General features: G+C 34.1%; 1 protein-coding gene across 1 annotated transcript in view; it reads left to right on the forward strand.

The window, feature by feature from the left end:
• Positions 1–26,140, forward strand: part of Dnajc1 (DnaJ heat shock protein family (Hsp40) member C1) — a 154,514-nt gene that overhangs the window by 62,069 nt on the left and 66,305 nt on the right. The window contains exons 2-6 of the mRNA XM_042686323.1: positions 3,573–3,674; positions 4,176–4,222; positions 10,930–11,095; positions 11,927–12,024; positions 13,099–13,192. Coding sequence (XP_042542257.1) covers positions 3,573–3,674; positions 4,176–4,222; positions 10,930–11,095; positions 11,927–12,024; positions 13,099–13,192 — 507 coding nt within the window. The remainder of the gene's footprint in view (positions 1–3,572; positions 3,675–4,175; positions 4,223–10,929; positions 11,096–11,926; positions 12,025–13,098; positions 13,193–26,140) is intronic.

Genomic DNA, 26,140 nt, shown 5'->3' on the forward strand with positions numbered 1-26,140 from the left:
GATACAGTCTCATGAACCTGCCTAGGATGGCTTCAAACCAATATCCTCAGATCATCGTCCTGAGTAGCTAGGATTACAAATGTGAGCCACTAGCACCCAGCTCAACTACTTAAAATCTTCTGTTTCTTTTGTTTTATCGTATTTTTGCTTTATATATATTGAGGTTCTGTTATTATATAATTTTTTTGTTTATATGCACAGTTGTCATTTTTTCCTGATGGGTTGAATTTTTCATACTTAGGTAATTGTTTTTTTTGTAGTAGTCTTTATTTTAATCTGTGTGATGTTAGTAGTATATCTATTACATCTGTCTTTGGTTACTGTTTGCATGGAATATCTTTTTCTATCTGTTTACTGTCTGTGTCTTTGGTTCTAAAGTGAGTCTATTGTATATAGCATGAAGTTGAATCATGTTTATTTTAATCCGTCCTACCAATCTGTCTTCATTTGGAGAGTGTGCTCCCTTCAGCACAAGGAACCATACCAAGAGCTTAGGATGGCATGTTCAAGACCTTTACTCAGAATCAGCTGACTGCAGATTCCTAAGTGCTTGCTTGATTGCAGTAGACTTTGGTTTCTAGAGTTCAGGTAAAGTTGATTCTGACAGTTTTGCCAGGTTATTCACTCTTTCTGGGCCCTTAGAGTTTTCTATCCTGCCATTTTCACTGGTGTCTTATCACGTTTTCAATTTTGAGGAGCATATATTACACTCAAAGTTTTTTAAAGAGTGACAATGTGTCTTCTTTCTACAGAGGTTATCCAAATGTTAAGGTAATTCATATTTAGCTTGCAAAGAACTGTAACACATTTAAAAGGAAAAGGATCATGGCAAGTTAATATATTAGATCACCTGATATCAATATTGATAAAGATGACCAACTTACCCATAATTCTGTCAAAAAATTTTCTAATTTGCTGAATAGGGAAAGTAAATGTTTAGATTCAAGTCCCTAACAGAAATATAAAATGTTTTAGAGGAGACTACACATATAAGGGTCTTGGAGCTGGTCATGGTAATTCATATCTATAATCCTGCTTTTTAGAAGGTAGAGATCTGGAAGATCACTGTTTGAGGCTAGCCTGGGGAAAAGTTAATGAGACTCTGCCTTAATCAACAAGCTGGGTGTTGTGGTTCCCATTTGTAATTCTAGCTATGCAGAGGCCATAGGCAAAAGGATCCCAGTTCAGTCTATCTCTAAGCAAAAACGCCAAGCCCCTAACTGCAAAAGAGGGCTGGGAATATAACGCCAGTGGTAGAGTGTCTGCCTAGCAAGCACAATGCCCTCTCTGAGATCAAACTCCAGTACTGAAGGAAAAAAACCACAAACAAAAAACATGAGTTTGAAGCTTGAGGCAGTAGTATGTTCCTATAGGCAGCAGAATCTCTTGGGCCCAGAAGTTAGATGTGAGCTTGGGAAACGTAATGAGACCCCATCTCAAAATAACAACAACATTGCCATTATCAACAACAGCAAACAAAACTTCTCGTACATACTTTGTGGTTTTGTGGATATGCTTTGTTTAACTTATCAGATTAATAAGAATGTAAGAGATATTCTCACTACCTTCACAGAGCTATATCTCTTTGTGAAGTTGTTCAGTCTAAATCTGAAGCTATACAGCCAAGAGGATGTGGCTCTAAAACCACATTTTCTGTGCTTGAATTCCATTTTCATATATGTATAAGCAGTACAAACTTGAATGTGTTACTTAATTTTTCTCTGCCCCATTTACCTCGTCAACTGGATAATAACTGTGAATATAGGTTTGTTTTATGGCTAAAATCAGAGTTATTAAATTTTGTAAATTAAATACATGAACTAGTTTGAGGTACAGCTTATTCAGAATGTCTTTCTAGATAGGAAAATCTCCAAGCTTTTCAATTTAGCAGGCTTAGCCTTTTTTTGGGGGGGAGGGGGGAGTGGGAGGAAGGAGGAGAGATGGGGAGTGTCTTGAGGCTTGAATTCTGGACCTGAGAGCTGTCTCTCTACCACTTGAGCTACAGCTCCATTTCAGTGTTTTGGTGGTTGGTTGGGAGGTAAGACTCTCATGAACTGGTGCTGGCTTTGAACCATGATCCTTAGAGCTCAGCCTCCTGAGTAGTTAGGATTACTGGTGTGAGCCACCAACAACTGTTAGTCATTTTTAACTATATCATAGATCTTGCATTAATTTGTATTGAGAAAGATACTTAAGCTCTTACTTTGTAAGAAATCTACTTTTATAGTGATTTTCTCTGATACAGTCCCAAATTAATAAAACCTAAATTTAAAACCCTAATTACAGAATGACTGCTCATTTGTCATTTGGCCTTTTTACTCAACAAAAAAGATTCATCACATTTTTCTGTTAAATAATCATCCCTTTCTACCACATTATTTATATGTTTAATATAAGGAGCACATCTATTTCACTTAGCCAATTAGAATGGAAGATACAACCTTATTACCTACAGTGCTTACTCTGCTCACTTTATAACTCCTTAGCCCTCCATAGTCACAAAATATTCACACTTGGGGTACCCTATTAGCCTGAAGCAATAAGGTCCAGAAAACTTAAGGAAAATAATAGTTCATAAAGGAAAGCTTGACTAATTATAGTTTCATTTTATCTTTCTCCAACTTTATTTTTTAAACAACAGTTTAGTACTAGGTATATAGATTTTTGTGCTGGTTGTTGGAATGTTTTAGTAAAGTAGTTTTTGGAATTAACAAATAGCTATCATTTTGTCTCGAATATTATTGGAATTTGATTAAACCTAGTGGAGATAAAAATCTTAAACCCTAATTTTAACAGTATGTTTCTTTGCCTTTTACACTGGTTATGTAGTTATGATTTCTAATCCTACCTATGTACACAAGAATATGTAAAATGTAATTTAACACCTATTTTATCTGAAGTACTGAGTCACAATGACCTGTTGAATATATTTAAGCTACATTAACAGTGTAAAAATGATTTACAAATTTATTTCTGAAAACCAGACTAGAAACACTGAACAACATTGAAATTACTCCTTAAAGTACTAAAAAATAACTTCTTAATTATAACTACTTTTGATAAATGGAACTGTAGCTGTCTTTAAATGGGCATAACTTTTTTGAAATGTAAAACTGGGATTCCATTGGTTGCTGCTGGATAGTAGATTCAGCATAAATAACAATGAAGTGCATATGGGATTCAGAAACTGGCTTTAAGATTCTAAACAAAGACCTTTGAGGCACACAGATGCATTAATTTTTAATTTGTTTCTTTGATCTCTTAATTACTGAAAAAGATTTATTGGTTAATTTTAGAAAGGCAAGTGTTTGAAAAGTTTTGCCAAATACTGTCTTCTTTAAATGACTGTATGGTAATGAAAAGTTAGGAGGAGAGCCAAATTAGATTGAATAATTGTTCAGTCATGTGGGTCAGACTAGCTGCTTAGCCTGGTTGTTAGACTGATTGCTCAAATTACATTGCCTGGGGTCCTGCACTTGGTTGGCTGTCTTCTCAGATCTTAACAAGGTTCTGGGAATTTCTTTCTCTGACAAAGTTTGCTTTGTATTCCTCCCTCTGCCCCTCCCTTCCAGGATGCTTCATCTGCAGACATCAGAAAAGCATATAGAAAGCTTTCACTGACTTTACATCCAGACAAGAATAAAGATGACAATGCAGAAACTCAGTTTAGACAAGTAAGTGAAATATGCTATTACATATGTTTGGGGACTGTTGTGCTAATAAATACATCTATGGTAGAAATAATAACTTACATGTAGAATTTTTCCATTTGAAAATGAAATAGTCAAAAATATAGCATACATATTTTCTTTTTTATGAAATAGCTTTTCACCAACATTTTGTGTTACTCTAATCTCTTAAATTGTTGGACAGTCATAATTGTCATAATTATATTGTCTATAAAATGTAGCTTTTGCTTTTAAGAGGCATATTTTTAAGTAAACTACTCTTATTACATACTTTTTTCCCCAGAGATTCATTTAGATTTCAGATATTTTAAAACTTTTAAAAGTGTTATCAAAGATACAAAATGTTACTTATAATTAAGATTTCTACTGTTGGTTTCATTTGGGCAAATAGGGTTTTCTGCATGTGCGTTTTACAGCCTTCACCCTCCTGTGTGCTTTTTTTTTAGTTGAGAGTATTTTTATTTTAAAGTAATGCTTCTGTTTTAGTTGGTGGCCATTTATGAAGTTTTAAAGGATGATGAAAGAAGACAGAGGTGAGTGTTCATTTGTGCTTTCGAATTAAGATGTTAAAGTTCCATGCCACAGCTTTTAAAAGGAAAGGGTAAAGTCTCAAGCATTTTAGTTAGTATTTTGTATTTATTTCTGCCAGGAAATGCATTGTTTCATAAATGTGTGTTTAAATCAGAGTTAATTTCTATTGAAAATAGTCAATGGGTTGAGCCACTACTTTTAGATTTTAGAACACATAAGGTTAGCAAGTTTTTAATTAGATGAGATTTTTAACATGGATGTTTATGTCCTAGGAAATGCAGTACTACTTGGCTTCAAACAAATGTCCATTCTTTTCAATGTATCAGTAATAGCTCCTACCTGTACTTGATCTTTCCTCGCCGACCCTTCCTTAAATGTTTAAAATTAGCCTGGTAGCTATAGTCACGTTAGTATAGTTTCTTGATGATTCTTTATTCTCCAAATAAGCCAATTTGTGAGTGAGAGAATAGACTTGAATGAGCCTGTAGAAGGTTAGGAAGAAAAAATTCATCTCTTCTCATTTCTTTCCTTTTCTTAATCTGCTCCAGTGATTATGTTTAGGGTAAATCTCAGAGTGGAGACAACTCAGAATTCTGTGTGAATCTTTCAGAAGAGTAGTAATGTATTTCTGTAGTGGTTTATGCCAATGATTTAGAGCTTTCCAGAGGTTTCTTTCTTTTCCTGTACTCCTAGAGAATGTGTGGAATGTAGATAACAATTATGGGGACTTCAAAGTTTTAAAAGTCAGACACACAAATAAGAAGTACATTTGAAACCACATCTCAAGACGTACATGGACACACATACAACTGAAATAAGTCTCATAAGACATTTACTGTGATACTGATTTTTCTATTCTGAGCTGTCTAATCTTTTTTTTTCCTTTTTTTAAAAAGCAGTATTGATTGTAGTCTACTAAAGTGATTTTATGAGACAGTAGTGAACCACATCCGAAATCTGAAAATGTTGCTCTACAATAATAGACTACTTTAAAAAGAACATAGATATTTGAGATTTAAGCTCAAGGTAGCCTAAATATCTATATCTTGTCTATGGAGCTCTTACAAACAACCCCAAAACTTAATATTACATGACAATCTGAATCTTCCTTCAAATTTGTTGTCTAGGATTATTCTACATCCAAAAATGTTAGCTACCACTTCTGGTTCTCATCATAACTGCTTAATTTGAATGCCTCAGTTTGTCATATTGCTAAGCAGCAATTTAAGATATTCTCTTGATGTGGTCTTTGCTTTATAACCAGGACTGGCGTTGGTCCAGGTATCATAGCAGACATTCCTCTGGTTTGAGATAATCTATTGTGTTGAAACAGTTCTCCAAGTGTGTTGAAAGAAGTGTTGGTCATTCAATACACATTTCCTAGTTGATTTCTTCCAGTGAGCCCCTAGTTTTGTTTCATACATCAAGAATGTGTCTGTGAAATAGCTTTATTGAGACTTCTCACATGTTTGGCATCACATTTTGTCTTTTACCTCATTGCTGTCTTAGGAGTCAGTTTCTTTCAATTATTGAAATTATTTCTATCTTTTCAGATAGCTTCTTACATATAAGTTGTTTCTTCATTAAGATAACCTCTTGTACCATCTTTTCAGGATTAGTTCCCTCTGCATTTATTGTAAAGTGTTGGTAGAAAAAGTGGATCTGACAGTTAACACCAATAGCTGTAGTGTTTGTACCCCTAGAGGCACTAGTAACTCTTTGGTAACTGGTTTTCCTTGAGGCAAAAGTCTTAACTAATCAAGCTGAGAATCACTTCTCTAAAGCCTTCGCCTGAGGCCAGGAGACCTATCAGAATTTAGACCAATAGGAGAAAGGCATGTCTGTTGAGGTTACCTAAAAATCATAATTCCTTAAAAATAAAAGAACTCAGCTTTATTCTTGAAAAATGATCATCTAATAGTAGAACTCAAGAATACATTTTGCAGTTATTTACCATAGTATTCATGGAATAAGTGCTCTTAAAAGTGAAGCTTTTAGAAATTTACAGTTTGGAAAATTGTCATAGATATGTTTGCTATTTATTTTCCATACATACAATTAAATTTTCATTGGAATCAGATGCATTATTTACATTTTGGTGGTAGAAAAGGAAACAGCAGTGAGATAAGCTAACAGACCAAGTTGTACATGCCATCACCATAATCTAGTTCTTTTGTATTTTTGTGCTGGTCCTGGGCTTGAACTCAGCCTGTGTGCTGTCTCCCTGAGCTTATTTTGCTCAAGTCCAGCACTCTGCCACAGCTTGAGCCACAGCTCCACTTCTGGCGCTTTTTTTTTTTTTTTTTTTTTTTTGGTAGTTTATTGGAGAGAAGAGTCTCAGGGACTTTCCAGTCCAGGCTGTCTTTGAACCACATCCTTTGATCTCTGCCTCTTGAGTAGCATGAGTCCCCAGCTTTCAGTTTACAATCCAGTTTTTGAACATTTTTTATCACTAAAGAAAATGCCAAGAAGCCCATTTGCAGGCATTCTCTACTCTAACCCTGGTCCCAGGCAATTGCTGATTTACTTTTTATGTGCCTATAGTCTTTTCTGTTCATCTCATATATAAATAGAATCATAATATGAATCTTTTGCATATAGCTTCTTACTATTACCGTGTTGTTAGGTTCCTCCATACTGTAGCATATTCTGTTAGTTCATTCTTTTTTTATTACTGAATAGTATTCCATTGTGTGAATATAACACCTTTGTTCATCCATTTATGAGTTGATGGACCTGTGAATTGTTAACACTTTTTTCTCGTGAGCTGTGATGCTATGAACATTCACATATGTCTTTGTATAAACATGTGGTTCACTTCCTAGATTCCTAGGGGTACCATTTTGAATGAACTTTAAGCTGCCCTCAAAGGCATAGGCTATATAGCATGAACATAACAGGTTTTCCTAGTATAGCAACCTTTCCTAAACCCCTTAGCAGACTTGCTAATTTGGGAGAACAGTGGCCCAACTATGATCCTGTATAGCTGTTTTTTAGATAAAGTATTGGGTACCAGTCTTTACCTATATCATTAGTATTATTAACATATTTACTTTTGTTTAAAGATCTATTATGAATTTAACCAATATTCCAATTTGTTGTTTGTTTTTGTTAGCTCACTGCTGGCTTTGAGCTTTCCAAGAAAGTAGTCTATAACTTTTGCTGTCATTATTTTTCAAATAGGATCTCACTTTTTGCCTGGGCTGGCCTAGACTGCAATTCTCCTATTTGCAATTCTTACATTTCTAAGAGATAACAGGTACACATTGTGTAGCCAGCTTTTTTTGGTCAAGATGGAGATCTCACAACTTTTTGTCCAGACCAGCCTTAATCCACATGATCCTCTTGATCTCTGCCTCTCAAGCAATTAGGATTATAGGCAGGAGCCACTAGGGCCATGCTTTAAAATTCCTTTTGTCTATTTTATTTATGTTACTACATTTATTAGAAGTTTAATATATTTTAGTCTACTAATATCATGTTTTATTTATATATGCAATTAAAAATAGTTATTAGCCTTGATCTTTTAACATGTAGATATGTAGATATTCCATTATGTAGATATTGGAAATTTGATTACAAATGTGTTTAAAACAGAATAAGCACCTTCTGAGAAGAACTTTAATGTTGGCACCTTCTTTAAGTTGGAGGTACACATACCATGTACAAGATACAGTTTGGGCAGACACATATAATTTTAGTCTTATTTATAATCTCTGTATAATTAACTTGTTCTAAAAGGTTTGAAATCTTACCCAAATCAAATTGTGTTGTTGTTGTTCATTTAAGCTTATAATTTAAGCTTTATATGATGAAAATTCTTTAGGGGAGTAGTGGAATTACTTATTCACTTTCATACTACATGAATTTTCTATTTTATTATGTATTTACTAATTTATGTTTGAAAATATGCTACTATCAATTTATATGACTGCTTTTTCCTAGTAGTTCAAAAATTTTGAATTGACTTGTTTCACAGTGTTGAGATTCTAGTAATTCACTAGCAACTCACTAATGATTATGTAATCGGTTTTTTTTGCTTATACATTTTAAGAAAATCAAGCTAAATATTATGCAACAATTATTTTTTGCTTATATGTACATTTTAAGAAAATTAAGCTAAGTAAACATAAGTTTGGCCATATGTTAGGTATGTGGAATTGATAATTAATGTAGTCCTTAAGTTTCAGGAAAAGAACTTTTTAGTTCCATATGGTGTTTTGTACTGATATTTTGTTGTGAGATTTACTTCTGTCTTATATGATGTTTATACATTTTCACATTTTTAACCTGGTTTTAATGCATACTTAAGAATGTATCATTCTCAGTTACAGAGCATTTTAACATTGCTATGAACTAAATACTAAATGTGTAATAAAGCAGCATTATAAATTTCATTTTTTCAACCATGTTTTTTCTTAAATAACTTAAATCATATCCGTGTATCTTAACATGTGTACTTGTCATTTCATCAGGAAAGCAGTAATTTATCTTTTAATAGCATATATTCTAAAAAGTGAACCATAATAGAAGCTATCTTCCCATAAAATGGCCAGTCATGTGAGCCATAATGTTCATTAATAGTAAAATCAATAGAGCATTGATTCTAAACTTAATCCTTGGACTCTGTTGTTTAGAGTAGCAGACACAGCCAAGTAAATAATCTGGTTTTGTTTAATGTGTTCAGTGCTTGAGGTTTTGCTATCTTGAATTTGATTATACACTAGTTACACTTTTTTATGTAGGGCAGAAAAATAGCTATTAATAGATACTTAGCATTTTCAGCCATGATGTTGACAAAATATTTGATAGGAGATTCTTAGCTATGAATTCAGCTGTGTTTTCTTTTGATGCAGTTCAGATCTAAAACAAAGTTAATTCTTAGTAATGCTACTAGGAAATTGTCTCTCCTTTCCTAGATATTCTTTGTTAATCATAATTTTTTCTATTTAGTTATTTCATAGTAGAGATTTGTTAAAATTAATTTTTATATTCACCTTTTTTTATCCTCTCAACAAATATGAAGTGAAATAAGATTTAGAATAAACATCAAACTTAACATCCATCAGACTTCATTCAAATATCATCTTATTTTATAGTAATTGAAGCCTTTTTACCTACCCCTGTCTAATTTAAAATGTGTTGTTCTTAAAGATAGATTTAAATACTAATCTTTGAAGACAAAAATGATAGTTTTGTGGAGTCATGTTATTTTTATCTTGATGTTAGTATTCAGGAATTACTACAAATATTGTAAAAGAATATTTAACACCAAATTTTGTCTGACCTTGCTACTATCTACAACCATATTTTGACAGTTTGCCTTTTAAGAGTTTAGTAGTAATTAATGTCATTTGCCTTCAATATTTGGTTATTCTGTGGTAGTAATATTAATAACCAAACGATTTAAAAATCAGGCATTTTAGATCCACTAATAAAATATTTCACATTAATAACTGTATTTTTTTACTGATAAAGTTTCCTTTAATAAACCCTCTGCTTTATTTTTTTAGCATATCTCCAAGGTATCATTTTAATAACTATCAAAGTAGCTACTGCAGTTGTTGCATTTAAATTGATTTACATGTCAAGACTGGCAGTTTAGCAGCTGCGCTATTATTCCTAGATCGGTCAATTTACTTGAGAAAAACCTACTACTGAGCTCTACTGACCTGCCTGACAATGTAGGCCCTATTTCTATTCCTGTAATTAGGGCTGCGACTAACTCAGAATATTTTTAATTAAAATATTTTGGTCAATGTGTTGCACCAAATTAGGCCTTCCAGTGAAGGTTTATTTCTGGAAATAGTGTGATTAGAATATTTAATGAGTTGTGTTGAATTAAGATTAACAGGTTGTGTGTGTTGAACATAGTGTTTGTGATCATTTTTTTTTGAGCTTCACAGTCATAAATGTTACTTCTTAGTTTTATCCTTAAAAATATCTGCCTTATAATTGACAGTTAAATTGAAATTTAAACTCAGCTGAAATTTTGTTTTCAAATAGTTTTTAAAATAAGGTTTTGCTTAATATTCTTTCCTTCCAGCAAAAGCCACAAATGAGTGAATTGCCACTTAAATTAAGTTTACAAATAGTTTTATTGTAAATGTGATGTTAATATTGGTTGTTTCCATGATCCTTTCTAGTCTACATTTTTTTTATTTCAGAAGGAATCTGAAAATAAAAACAAAAGGTGCACATTTTATAGGTTTTTATCCCACTAACCTATTTGGCAAAATAATATGTATAAATGTTTCATCCTTGAACCACGTAGTATGAGAATAGAAAAAAAGCACTGACTGAAAATTTTATTCTAAATTTAATCCAAGTAACATGTAATTCATAGTAATACATAGCTTTGAACTTGATTTTTCTCCTTTTGATATGCTTCCTTTTGTTGCTGACATCTGTGATGAGCATTTTCCTAGAGACTGCTGTAGACAGGTAGACCATAATGTAGTGTCCTCCCAGGAGTCATATCACTGTGTGTAATACACAAGATCTGAGATCCACAGACTGTTAGTAGTATGCGCCTTCTTGAAGGTTGTCAGTATTTCAGCTATGGACTAGACATTGTAATGTTGGCAGTCTACATAAACGGTATCAATTTGGAAAAAAATATTTTTCTTTTTAAATATAGGTATGAATAGAGTTTTTTTTTTGTTTTATCTTAAACTCTCCATGAAAACTGTTATATTTGTTACTGTAGGTATGATGATATTCTGATCAATGGACTTCCAGATTGGAGACAGCCTGTATTCTACTACAGGCGGGTGAGAAAAATGAGCAACGCTGAGCTGGCATTACTCTTGTTCATTATTCTCACAGTGGGTCATTATGCTGTGGTTTGGTCCATCTACCTTGAAAAACAGCTGGTAAGTATTGATGATAAATCAAATAACCTGACTTCCTTCGTTTTATATGGAATTTCAGATATTTATTTCTCAAGTGCTGAAATTTTAATTTTTCTACTTTTCATTTTAATAGTTTTACAAAAACAGTAGTTATTGTTTGATTTATTTCTAAGAACACATAATATTTTTTTAATTCTTGAAAAAAATAGAGCTTTTCTGTTAGAAAATTTTGTAAAGTCCCAAATATGTCATTGAAAATCACAAGGTAGTAGAGAGAGAGCCATACTTTAGTAATTATCACCTTTTGAATAGAATTATTTATAATATAAGATTGACTCTAGAAACCTTTTGTCATGGGCCTTATATAATGGATATTCTAAAAATATTTAAATAATATTTAAATGAATATATTTTATGACTTAAAAATCAGTGTGTCCAAAATATTATACTTGGCTTAATATGGTGCTTTGAGTTTATTTGCTGTGGAGTTTTATTGTTAAAGACAATCAAACATTTATTCATGAATTAGCATCTATTTACTCATTTTATTTGAAGTGACATTAAAGTTGCATGAATGAGAAAAAGTAAATTGAATGCTTTGCCTTCTTAGAAAACTTTGATTGCTATGGAGATGCACATGACTGACAGTGCTGAACTTCATGTGTGTTTAAGACCTGGATACCATGGCAACAGTTATTGTGAAAGATTGATTGTTTTACTTAATTATGTTGGACCCTACATATATTTGCATAAATACCCCTCTAAAGGGCTTACTCTTCACAGAAGAGTCCTGATAACCTTTGAAGAGTACATATTAAGATAACTTGTGTCCACAATTCTTTCCACATTAAGGATGAACTTCTTAGTAGAAAAAAGAGAGAAAAGAAAAAAAAAACAGGCGGCAAAAGTATGGACATATCAAAACTCAGTGCTTCAGAAAAAAATGAAAGGTAAGAGCATAAAAAATACTGTATAATTTAAAACTCTTAAGTATGTCTTTAATGGGCTTCAACTTTGTATGGATACCTACTTCAGATATTTTGTTATTTACATCTATAGTAGGTTTATAAAGACTAATGTGCCATGGTTTATAAAATACATTCTAACCTTGGGCATAATCCCTGCAAGTTTTCTCTCCTTATATATTTCTCTCCATATATATATATATATATATATATACATATATATATATATATAATTTAAAGTGCAAGAATATATATATGTGTATATATGTATATATATATTCTTGTACTATATAATTTAACTATACACACATATAAATATAAATATATACACATATATAATTTAAATATATATACATACATATGTATATATATATTCTTGCACTGTAAATTTTTACACTAAACTTTAGGAACAAAGCATTATACTATCTCTTCACTTAGAGAGACCATGAGTGATACACAGTGCACTCATTCAGAAAGATGCCACCATTTTCTTTTATTGACTCATCGAAAGAAATAAAGGGTTTAAACAAGTCACACAGCAGGGCAGAAACTAGATCAATGTAGGGTGGAGATCAGAGACTATTCTGCCCAGCTTCTATTCTGATGACTTCAGTGAATAATGTGTCAGTGAACTGCAAATGACATTAATTTTTATGTATTGGTTTGTTTATGCTACAGTCTTCATATCTGCTTGTCAGCACTTGGGAATACTGAAGATGATTACTCTTTTATAGCTGAAATAATCATAAGGTTTAAGAATTCATTTTGCAGAAACAATGATAGCCCAGGTTACAAAGAAAGCTTTTGTTTCTTTATAATTTGGTTTGGAGCCTCTTTCCCAAAATTTTGGCCTAGATTCTCTTACTTGCTATATGTATTGAATTTGTTGTAACTATTGCATTTCATGTTAGAATACGTCAGAATAAGTGGTAAGTATTTAGTAAATACTTTTAATTTGTTGAGATGGGCATTCAGAAAATAATTTGTGAGGTTTTAAAATATGCTTTCTTTCCCAGTTTTTTCTATATGGTGATGTTTTTGGATTCTTCCCACTTTCAGATTGCTAATAAAACCACAGTGGCATGATTTGCTTCCGTGCAAGCTGGGGATTTGGTTTTGCCTAACACTAAAAGCACTGCCTCATCTAATCCAGGTACTTCTTCCATAAAATATTACATGCTTTCATTTTTAATTATTCATGAAATTATGCCCATGTCTGCTATATCAATGTTTATATACAATATATGAGCAAAGTGTTGATTGAATTGTATTTTAATGTTAGTCCTAACTTTGATACTACATTATTTTAGCACCTATTCCTATAATAATCTTTCTCTTGTGTGTGTGTGTGTGTGTGTGTGTGTGTGTGTGTGTGTGTGTGTTGGTACTAGGGCATTAACACAGGGCTTTGTGTTCTTGCTTGGATTTTTTTTTTTTCTTAAAGCTCTACATAGTACTCTATGACTTGAGCCACCCTTCCTTACTTGGGGCTTTTGCTAGCTAATTGGAGTCTCACATTTTTATGCCTAGGCTGGCTTGGAATCTCAATTCTCAGATCTCAGACTCCTGAATAGCTAGGATTACAGGCATGAGCCACCTGTGTCTTTCTTATAATTATTACTTTCTTTTAAAACACTTTAGAATTGCAGTATGTTGGAAAAAGGAAATAAAAATACTGTCTTTAGCACAGACACAAAAACAGTAAAAGTTTAATCTGCAGTTATCAGTAAAAACATACCCAGTAAAAAGGACCAGGTCTCAAGTATCTTTTTACTCATTAATAACATTTAAAATAAAAATTCTTTTTTTTTTGTTTTGTTTGTTTGTTTGTTTTGCTGGTCGTGGGGCCTGAACTCTGGGCCTGGGCACTGTCCCTCAGCTTTTCAGCTCAAGGCTAGCACTCTACCACTTGAGCCACAGCACCACCTCTGGCCTTTTCTGCTTATGTGGTGCTGAGGAATCGAACCCAGGGCCTCATGTGTGCAAGGCAAGCACTCTACCACTGAGCCACCTTCCCAGCCCCTAAAATAAAAATTCTTTACATAAACACTTGTATAATTATACACAAAACATAATATTACATTCTATTTTATTTGTACTTTGTGGGAAGTAAGGACATTTTGTTTTTACTGGTAATCAGTGATCAGTTTCTATTTCAAATTAGTCTTGATCAAAGAATGTACTGGGAATATATATGTATATTTATATAGCAATTTCCCTTTGTTTTACATTTAGTTAGGTACGTATATTTTTATTAAAGTATTGCTTTGCTAGTTTATATTGCTCAATGACCATAATCTTACTTGCTGTGAGGCTTGAAACTTGGTTGAGATCACATTTAAACCAAACAGGGTAGAAAAGTCTGTGAGACTCCATCTCCATTTGACCAGAAAAAAGCTAGACAAGAGGTATGGCTCAAGTGTAGAGTGCACAAAAATGGGAAGGGAGGGAGAATGGAAGGAAGAAAGGAAAAACTATTTTGCCTTATTACAATAACTAATGATTCAAACGTTTATATTTTATTTTCCTTTTTCCTCTCTTAATAAAAATTTTGTATTTGATAAAAAGTGGAATTCAAATTACTAGTATGCTTTTCTCTAGCCTTTGAACAATTATTTAGCAGTTTTCTATGAGATTCATTCATGTTACTAATTATTTCTTACCCAATCTTATATTTTGTTTACAATTAGTAAAGAAAAATTGAAATGTTTTAGTATTGAGAAAGTTTTGTTTTTAGCTATTTAACCAATTTGGGGGAACAGGGGACCAAACTGTTTCTATATTATGTTGTTAAGAATTAATGGGAATGGGGGAAAGTGTATGTTTATAAGAATATGTGATAAAGATATTTTTAGGGCAAATCTTTGGGTCTTTTTGTTCAGCTTTAGAGTATACTCAGTATGAGAACTAGAATATGGATGAATTCTAAAATACTCATGGAGCAGTATAAATAGACTACCACATGAAATGTCAATCTCAAACACTTGTTTTGACATTTTAATCTAAGTAATTTGAAATAAGACTTATTTTGTAAAATTAGCATTTTTTTAGTTAGCATGCAAGATAACTTGCCAAAGTAGCTAGACCCAACAGATTAAACAATTATTTTATCTCATTATGAATTTTTAGAAAATATGCAAATGTAAGAAATTATACAAAACCTTTTTGGCCTTTTTAACTATCTGATCAGTTTGAATTCTCAAGTTTTTCTTAACATCACACCAATTGCCTCTCAATATTTTTCTGCCTATTAGCCTTTTAAGACCTTTTATTTTCCACTAATTATGACTTCCTGATAAATATATTCTTAGAAGAAAAAAGATTATGTTTAAGCAAATATTTATAATTCTGTTTGGGGAATATGTTACTTTTCCTGGTGGTCAGTAACAACATAACGTAATAGGCTCTCTCTAATGCAAATTATAATAGTGAAAGTATTTTAGATTGATAAACGCTAGTTTATGAATTACAGCAGCATAGCAATACTAAATAGTTGCTGTTAGGGTTAGATTTTTGTCTTTCTTTTATACCGTGACCATGTGTCTGTCAAAAGACTGAAACTGAAACTTTTTTTTTTTGCCAGTCCTGGGGTTTGTACTCAGGGCCTGGATACTGTCCCTGAGCTGCTTTTGCTCAAGGCCAGCACTCTACCACTTGAGCCACAGCACCACTTTCAGCTTTTTCTGTTTATGTGATACTGAGGAATCGAACCTAGGCTTCGTATGTGCTAGGCAAGCACTCTATCACTAAGCCATATTCCCAGCCCAAACTGAAATTTTTATGTGCTACTTCTGTGAGATAGTCTTAAGTGTGATACTTGTGAAATTTACAAGGAAGAAGTCTGGATTGATAATTGATAAAGTAGTCAAAACAGCCCTACTAAAGACCAAGCATAAAATATCTGTAATATAAATTATACATACACACACATATAACCTGAAACTTAAAAAAATGTGCTTTATGTTTATTGAACACCCTTGTCATTTGAGACCATTGTTGTGTTTTTAAATAGGAGATTACGTGTTGTTTCTTGTCCTCTTGTATAAATCATACCAGTAATTTGTTTTCTTTGGATACAGATTTACAGTCAGGATTTCTTTAATGAAGGGTCAAATTAGACTTTGGTGAAGCACTATAAATATATATAATCCTTTTAGATAGTATGACTTGCTCCCTAGAACAGTAGTTTTATCAACTCTTTTTTTTTTTTTTTCAGTCATGAGGCTTGAACTTAGAGTCTGCACTGCCCCTGAGCTTTTTCACTCAAGGTTAGCTCTTTACTACTTTGAGCCCACAATGCCACTTCCAGTTTTCTGGTGGTTAATTGGAGATAGAGTCTCAAGGACTTTCCTACTGTAGCTGATTTTGAACCATGATCCTCACATCTCAGCTTTCTGAGTAGCTAAGATTACAGGTGTGAGCCACAGGTGCCTAGCTAGTTTTATCAACTCATATCAAACTTTCCAAAACATTCACCTTGTTTCTTATAGAAAAAACCCACTTATTTGTTACTTACATTTCAACTTTACATAATACTTAATTGAATCCTATAATTACAATAACAGCTATAACTGAGACAAACGGCTTCCAGAGCTATCACAATCAGTTGTACAAGCATACAGTAACAAAGAACCCGAGGAATGGCCAATACTGTGTACAAGTATATGAAAGCAGGAGATTTAGAAGCTTCCATCAAGTGAACTGCATAGTGGCAGGATCCATACCTAAGTTTTGTGGTAGTAATTCCCAACTTCTTTTTTTAACCATCATTCTCTAAATAACTATTTCTTTACTTCATATACATATAAAGTTATCCACTAGGACTGGGAAAGGTGATACTTTGGGTCACCCTAAGCTCCCAAGTTCTCGTTTATTATTTAGCACCAGAGAACCCAAAGAAGACTTCTCATTGCCTTCTTAATTTACCTAATGTTTTCCTTTTCTCCCCTCCCCAAATAATATTACAAATAAAATAGTTATATGAAATCTGAAGTATAAAGCTTCTTCATCAGTTTAACAAAAATATATTAAGTACTTATGAAAACAAGATATTACAGGAGGCTTTAGAAATTAATATACTTTCTAGGACTTACTGCTACTTAAGTTACAATTACAACAGATGAGTTAAAACACCATGATATCCTACAGTATATAAACTTCACATGCATATAATGATTTCTATAGATACTCAAAGATGCATGGTCTGCCCTTTTAGCATGACCAAGGAGAACTAAAAAGCGGAGCCACTTGAGTTGAGTTTTGAAAGATGAATAGACCCTTAACCCTGAAGTACTCACTTTGTGTGCTAGGTAATATACAAAGATAATTTTGTAGACATAGTGCTTCTCATAAAATCATACTGTGGCAAGGCTGAAATAGACCATAGGAAAACATTATGCCACAGCTTTTTATTTTTATTTTTTTAAAAGAGGGTATCACATAGCATATATCATACAAGACTATCTTTCAAGTCTCTAGATACCCATTTAAGAACGTGTATTCCAACAGAGAAATCTATATAAAAAAAATCTAAAAAGAACATTTAGACAGAATAAAAATGATTGATATAATAGTAGAGTGTTTTTATCTCACGTATTGGTTAAAGGTAAGTGTTAGAAGTGGACGCTACTAAGTACATAATGGCTATGAAATGGCAATAAATACTCGAGTGCTTTCTTTGATCAGAGAGGATAGAAGTAAAAGTATATCTTTTATAGTATTGCTTTCTTAAAAGGTCCTTACTACCTACCACCAGCACTGAATTGTGCTCTTGTTTTGTTGTTGGAAAGATAATGGGATAAGGGGCCAGGTATGATGGTACACTCTTATAATCCTGGCTACCTAGGACAGGGAGATTGCAGTTTTAATCCAGTTTAGCAAAAAGTTAGCAAGACCTATCTCAACCACCAAGCCCAGGAGTGGTGACCCAAGTCTGTAATCCCAGCTCCACAGAAGGCATAGGTAGAAAGATCACGTTGTAACGCCAACCTCAGCTCCCTCCTCCCCCCCAAAATACCCTATCTGGAAAATGTATAAGGCAAAAAAGAGCTGGCACAGGTGATAGAATACATGTCTAGCCAGCAGAAGGTCCTGAGTTCAAATCTTGATATTACCCCCTACCCCCCAAAAAAGAAAAAAGGATACTCTCAGAAGAATTGGAGGATTACAGAGAAAGTTACTATATCTGTAAAGTGTTCAATAATGTTAATGTCAATCAAATCTTTCCCAGATTGGTCAGTATTTAAGGAAAAGGTACATGGAGATTACTATATTTAAGTAAATGTGTTATATATTTGTGTCAGTAGTGGGGCTTGAACTGTGGGCCTGGACACTGTCTTTAAGCTCTTCACCTCAAGGGGAGCACTCCACCATTTGAGCCACAGTGCCACTTCCAGTTTTCTGGTGGTTAATTGAAGATAAGAGTCTCACAGGCTGGCTTTGAACCATGATCCTCATATCTTAGCCTTCTGGGTAGTTAGGATTACAGGCGTGAGCCACCAGCACCAAATTTGTCTATATTATTCAAGTACCCACAGAAGCAGAAAGAAAAAGATTCTTTGATGAAAATGTGGAAAGTATAAATCAATGAGTAGACAGAGGGCTAGTGTTTGGTTAAAGGGATAAAAGGACATTGGAGAGGAATACAAGACATGAGTATGTATAGGGAAGGTTGGGAACCTAGGAGATTGCTCAGCTAGTTAAGAAAGGAAGTAGAATGAGCAGCAGGAGACATGGGGTATAAATTAGATTGTATCAAGGAAATTGGTCTACATCAAAAGAGGGCTTATATGCTCCAAGGCTTGAGTTTAGCTGGAATATTTGACATCTAACCATTATTCTGTTCTCATCATAGGACGTATTAGTGCATTTTAATTGTACAAGGATGTTACATTGTGATACTTCCATATATGTATAACATGTACTTTAATTTTAAAAAATCATCACTTCTAATGCTCTTTCTTACTTCCATGCTCCCCGTCTTTTAAACAATTTGTAATGTTTCATTTTATTTTCACACATGAGTATAGAGTGCTTGAATCATGTTCACACACACCCTTACCTTTTATTACAGTTCATTTTGGGTTTTTGTTAGTCGTGGAGCTTGAATCAGAGCCTGTGTGATATCCCTGAGCTTTTGTGCTCAAAGCTAGCTCTAACATGTTGAGCCACAGCTTCATTTCTGAAGATGAGTCTCACAGACTCAAACCATAATTCTCAGATTTGGCCTCCTGTGTAGCTAGGATTATAGCATGAGTCACCATTGCCCAGCTTTTATTACATTTTATTAATGGATACATATTCTCTTGCAATCTGACCAAACTTTATCTCCCTATTCAAGTGTATACAAATATTAACTGAAATATGACATATTCAAGGGAGATCTCAAATAATATAACTCCGTAGAAAGCCAAGATCAAAAGTTCAGCAAAATAAAACACAATGAAATAGATATCCAAATGGGGGTCAAGAGGAAAGGGGAAAAGGGCGGGGAAATGCACACAATGACCCAACGTATATCCTACAAAATTAAGAGGAGTGAAGGAAGGGAGACATAGCAGAGGGATGGGTGAAAATGTTGAAAGGGGTGACATTGATAAAGATAAATTATATTTATAAACTGCTTTGTTAGATGATAACTTCTTTGCACAACTCTCTAAAGACAGTAAAAAAGAAATTAACAGCCCCAGAAAATTATTCTTCCATAATTTCCATTTTGGAACACACACACACATACACACACACACACACACACACACACACACACACACTACAGTTCCAACCATGGGATATTTTTAATTATATTTTCTGTAGTGATAAAAGTAGCAAAGGTTAAAAAACAGTCAATATTATATGACACTTTCAGTTTAACTTAACTAAATTTTTGTCAATGTGTTAGAACTTCATATATTTGAACCCATAATCATTTAAATGAAGAACCGATTCGCACATGAAATCAAAGTGTCAAATATCTCCAGTGATTACCAGTTTAAATCACATAGTTATAATTGTCCACATTTATCTGATGAAACAAGCCTTAACTACTCAGAATTTGTTTGATATAATTTGCTTGATTTGGGGGGAATTCACTATTCAATTTTCTCTCTACCTGCTAAGTTTCATTTCTCAGTAAAGTAACAGAAAACTCATTGGCAAATTCATTACCTAATGTACATTTTCATCTAATATAAAGTTGAAATGAAAATTTTTATAGGACATTTCAAGTGTGTGTACTTTCATTTCCAACAGGGGTTAAAGGTTATGTAGGAGCAGTAGCTAAGGGGGAAATCTCTAGCTTTTTAAAAACATTGAAGTTCCCTGAAAGAATAGAAAGAATACTATCCTACTCTATATAGGAATTTCTATAAATAAACGCATCCTCTCTCCCAAGAAGCAGCTGCCTTTGAAACTACAACTGTGGTGGACTAGCTTGGAGGTCACCACTTTACAATCAGGGCTCTTCCTTTCTAGCCCTTTTGCTCTGCTTGGTGGACCTCTGTCAGAAACAAAACAAACAAAACATTCACAGATAATTAGCAGGGGGAAAGCTTCTAAAAGACTAGGGGAGACATTGTTAGAAGCTGAGTTGCCTGCCTTTCTGCTTAAACAGAAGTTTTCCAAAGGATAAGGCAGTTTATTTTTAATACTCTGAAACCTGTGTGTGTGTGTGTGTGTGCGCGCGCACACGCACGCACACACATGCGTGAGCATGTTTGCACATCCTGAGGCTTTGAACTCAGGGCCTGGGCACTGTCCCTGAGCTTTTTTACTCAAGGCTAGTACTCAACACTTGAGCCACAGCTCCACTTCCAGTTTTTTGTTGGTTAATTTGAGGTTAGAGTCTCATGGATTTTGCTGGACTTTCCTGCCCCAGCTCTCTGTAAAGCCTAATTCTCAGATCTTATCCTCCTGAATAGTGAAGATTCCAGGTGTAAGCCACCATCACCTGGCAATACTCAGAAAATTAAATTAAAAACAAAAAACTTTCCAGATAAACTCATTTTACATAAACAAATGAGAAGGGATAGAAAAGCTGATCTGAATTTTTGTATTGCTGAAAGTGTACTACAAAACACAAAGGGATGCAGGAAAAAAAAAAATCTCATAAGACATAATTTCCTGTCTTCCTGCCTTCTAGAAAGAGGACATAAGCTACAAATATTCCAGAATTCAAAGACAAAATATAAAGAGGATTTTTCTGATTTTGTTGCTAGATACGGAAAAGTTTAAAAGCCAGAAAATCTTAATTAGGTATGGTTTCATAGCCAAAAAGTACTTAAGTCTCATATTAGTACAACAATTTTCTCAAAGTGACACTATCTAATGATAGAAATGAAACTTACAAAAGAAATGCAAGTCAAAACAACATTGAGATACCACTTCACCCCAGTTAGAATGGCTATAATCAAGAACTCTAATAACAACAAATGCTGGAGGGGATGTGGCCAGAAGGGAACCTTACTGCATTGTTGGTGGGAGTTTAAACTTGTTCAACCACTTTGGAAAGCAGTATGGAGGTTCCTCAGAAGACTCCACATAGAGCTCCCCTATGACTCAGCAATCCCACTTTTGGGCATTTACCCCAATGTTCACAAACAAAATCACACTAAAGCTACCAGCACGACTATGTTTATTGCAGCATTATTTACCATAGCTAAGAGTTGGAACCAACCCAGATGCCCCTCAGTAGATGAATTGATCAAGAAAATGTGGTATATATACACAATGGAATTTTATGCCCCTTCAGAAAGAATGACATTGCCCTATTTGTTAGGAAATGGAAAGACTTGGAAAAAATTATATTAAGTGAAGTAAGCTAGGCCCAAAGAAACATAGGTCCCATGGTTTCCCTTATTTGCAATAACTAATATATGTCTGAGTCAAGTAGAAAAGGTCAGATAAGTTGATGTTAGGGAAATGAACCCTAAGATATGTATTAAAATGTTTTTTTCTTTCATGCATTTGTTTCTAACACATTTATAAGATTATTCTTTGTTGCTTTGTATGTCCCGCCCCCACGGTATAACCCCTGCTTTCACTGTATTTGATGTCGGTATAATTTGTGGAGGGGAAGGGGATAAACAAATCGTTTAAAAAGGGATACAGGTGGACCCATTGCAACAATGAGATGTACAAGTCCTTATGTCGAAAACGAACTTTACAACTTTGGTGGGGGGGAAGTTGCAGGGAGGATGGGAAGGGGAAACAAAGGAGGAGGCTACAATGCTTGATAAGAAATGTATTCATTATCTTGCCCATGTAATTGTAACCCCTCTGTACAGTATTTTCACAATAAAAAAAATGAAACTTACAGCAGATAAAAGTATTAGCATACCAGAAATATAAAAGCTAGTCTGGGGGCTGGGAATGTGGCTTAGTGGTAGAGTGCTTGTCTAGCATGCATGAAGCCCTGAGTTTGATTCCTCAGTACCACAGAAAGAGAAAAAGCCAGAAGTGGCGCTGTGGCTCAAGTGGTAGAGTACTAGCCTTGGGCAAAAGAAGCTTAGGGACAGTGCCCAGGCCCAAAGTTCAAGCCCCAGGACTGGCCAAAAAATAAAAGCAAAACAAAAAGCTAGTCTGTATTTGGTTATACACCTCTATGAATTCAGTATTCAGGAGGCTGTTGAAGAAGGAAGATCTTGATGTGAGATAACCTAGGCTTATATAGCAAGACCTTGTCTCAAAATAAATATAAAAGGTAAAAGAAGTTGGGTTTTTCCCCCCAACAAGTAAATAATTAGAGCTGTCTAGTGAGTACAATAAGCTGTTAGATCTTAAACTCCATCAGTGTTCAGGCTGATGGTAATTTTTATGAAAGTTCTAGAAGGATTCTTGAATTGAATTTGAGGTAAGCAGTATCTGCAGCCTCTTCTGTCTCAGCCTAAATGGAAAAGTAGCTTTTAGGCTTTATCTCTCTCTTTTTAGTAAGGTTGAATGGGACTGTCTCAAGCAGAAGAAGGCATAGCTTCTGGTTTTCAGTTTTATTTTTGTTAACCTATTATGAATTCAATGTTAGTAGTTCTGTGCATAAACATTGACTCTTACTTAAACAAATTTAAGGTTTATTATTTTATTACTTATTACGTATGATTATGAGATTAGAGTATTAGTCAGTGGACCAACAAAAATTAATATAGACCACTTGACTTTATAGGCAGATTTTTCAGAAATTTACTTACAGTATTGCTATGGTTTGAATGTGAAATGTCCTATAAAAGCTCATATGTTAAAGCCTTACGCTATCCAATGATGGAGGCATTTTAGGAGTTTCTGGAAAGTGTAGGTGGTGGAGCCTAGATGAAGGAAGAAGGTCACTGGGGGAACATCCTTTGTGGTATCTTGTCTCTAGCCCAGGACTCTCTCCCTCTTTTTGCTTCTGTCTTCCATGAGATGAACAGACTGCCACACAGCCCTGCCCCATGATGTTCTAAATACATAGGGATAAACAACCATGGACTGAATAAACCCTCTGAAATCATGAGCCAAAATAAATCTTAAATCCCTTTATGTTGTTCTCTCAGACATTTGATCACAGAGACACAAAAGTAACTAATATATGTATTTTTTTTGGTGTTGATAGCTCTTTGTAATCTTCAAAAGAAATTTGTACAGTGAAACAATCCAGAAGGCATGGAGTATCTGCCATCTTTTTTCTAGCTACCTTGCCTGAGAGCTCAACCACATTTCTTGTTCTCATATTTTTGTCTACTTCTCCTACTTTAGATCAGAGCCCTTTTCTAAACTTAGATTGCTTAATATTTCAAAGTTTATATGGAGAAGTGAAAGCAAACACACAATACCAGTTCGCCACTTTATTTTGTCACTTAAATTAATTAAAATAAGTATCTATATATACTACATATTAAACTTTATCATGTAACAGCCATGATGCAAAAGCTTCAGGAGAGATATAATGTTTTTATCCACAGAAATCTGTAATTTCTGTCTAGGTAGACCAGAGTATATTCTGGATTCAAATAATTTTTGTGTTTATTTTCTCTACTAAACAGATTTCCCCTAAGGGAGAATAGGAGGGGGAAAAGGTTGAAACATTTGATCTTTTTAACCCCTTTTGAGTACATGAATCACAATGAACAGCCAACTACTGTAGTCCCAAATTCTACCAGTAGATAGCTACCAGCAGAATCAAACTATTTTATTTTTAGCTAATTTTAATTATTAAAAAGCAGTTCCTGGGGCTGGGAATGTGGCTTAGTGGTAGAGTGCTTGCCTAGAATGCATGAAGCCCTGAGTTCAATTCCTCAGAACTACATACACAGAAAAGCTGGAAGTGGTGCTGTGGCTCAAGTGGTAGAGTATTAGCCTTGAGCAAAAAGAAGCTCAGGGACAGTGCCCAGGCCCTGAGTTCAAGCCCCAGGACTGGAGGGAGAAAAAAAAAAAGATAAACAGTTCCTTATATTTATCCAAAATCAAAACTTTCATCTCCAGAATTGTATATGGTAATTTACACCATTTTTTTCAGTAATGACCCTTAAAATAGACTGCGGTAGTTACCAGGTTGTCCCTAATCTTCTCATTCCCAGTCCCTGCTAAGAGACAATTTCAAGCTGCCTCACCATTTGATCACTTTCCTTTTATAGCCTTCCTTTTGGCAGTGTGCTTTAAAAAATGTGGTATACCATGCTATATATAAAGATGACTGGAAGGAAATACTGAGTAAATAAAATTATTTGAGATTGTTAGTTTGTTGAGGGAATAATGTTTCTTAGAAAAGGCATGTTTTAACTATAATTCGAAAGTAATTAAGAAGAAAATAAAAAGCATTTTGGTGAAATATAAAGCATGAAAGAGAGAACTTGTTTCTAATCCAAGTAACGATAAAACACATGACCATGTACAAGACACATATTAAGTGTCTCCCAAATATTGACCCATGTGATCATCACAGTAGTCCTATGAATTAGGTATTGATCCATAAAAAAGTTAATATGCTGAATGTCATAGAGTGGTAAAATGGAAGAGCTGAAAGCTTCACCTATATAGTATAGGTGAAGCTCCATATAGCTGGAGCTTTTGTTCTTTTGTGGTGCTGTACACCTGTAATTCTAACACTTGGGTGACTAAGGCAAGAGGATCATGAGTTTAAGGCCAGCCTGGACTACATTATGGTACTCTCTCTCTCAAAAAAAAAAAAATAGTCCTTAGTCACTATATCTGACTAATATTGTGATTGATTTCAACCTACCTTCTTTCACCTCTCACAAACAACATTTATCTTTCTTTTTAATGTTGCCACATTTCCTATTCCCCAAGGAGCTAGTGCCTTGCTGCCCTTTTCTTCTTCCCTATTAAAACTTACTATATGGAAAAAAGCAAACAAGCTCACTCATTTATTCACACAAAGGTATATGTGACTGATATGACTAAATATAAAATATTTCTCTAGAATTGGGAGCTTTTTAAAAGGGGAACGGAGAGGCATTAATGGGACATAAAACCTTTAAAATCCTGTTGACTTTTAAATGTAATCTTTATGTTTATGGTCATGGAAGGATGAATAAGTTGGATGCATGACCATTTGCTTTTCAAAATGTATCACTGCTTAGCTGGCCAAGGTTTGTAGGAACTTTTGTGCTAGAAATGATGCAGTAATATAAAAATCAGGATGGAAAGAACCAAGAGAAATAGCTTTACTATATTGATGCAATGGTTTAGGAATACCTTATTGTTGTAATTATTTACAGGCCTAGTACACAAGAGAGAATTGCTCTATTCTGGAGAACATAAAGGAGCTGGTACTTGAACAGACTTTTCAAGGATGAAAGAGAGTTTGTTAAAGTAATTGTGATTCTTCCCACATGGTATAACCCCTGTTTTTACTGTATTTGATTCTGGTGCCCTGCATCTTGTATATACATTTTTCTAATTTGGGAAGGGAAAGGGAAATAACAAAATGCTGAAATAAGGATTCAGGTTAACCCATGGTAACAATGTGTACAAGACACTATGTTGAAAATGAACTTTACAACTTTGGGGTGGGGGGAGGAGTTGGGGAGATGAGGAGGGAAGTGATGGTAGGGGAAAAACAAAGGAGGAGGTAATAATGCTCGATAGGAAATGTACTCATTACCTTATTCAAGTA

The sequence above is a fragment of the Dipodomys spectabilis genome, unplaced genomic scaffold (assembly GCF_019054845.1).
Source record: "Dipodomys spectabilis isolate Male_0828 unplaced genomic scaffold, ASM1905484v1 ptg000096l, whole genome shotgun sequence".
NCBI classification, from domain to species: domain Eukaryota; kingdom Metazoa; phylum Chordata; class Mammalia; order Rodentia; family Heteromyidae; genus Dipodomys; species Dipodomys spectabilis.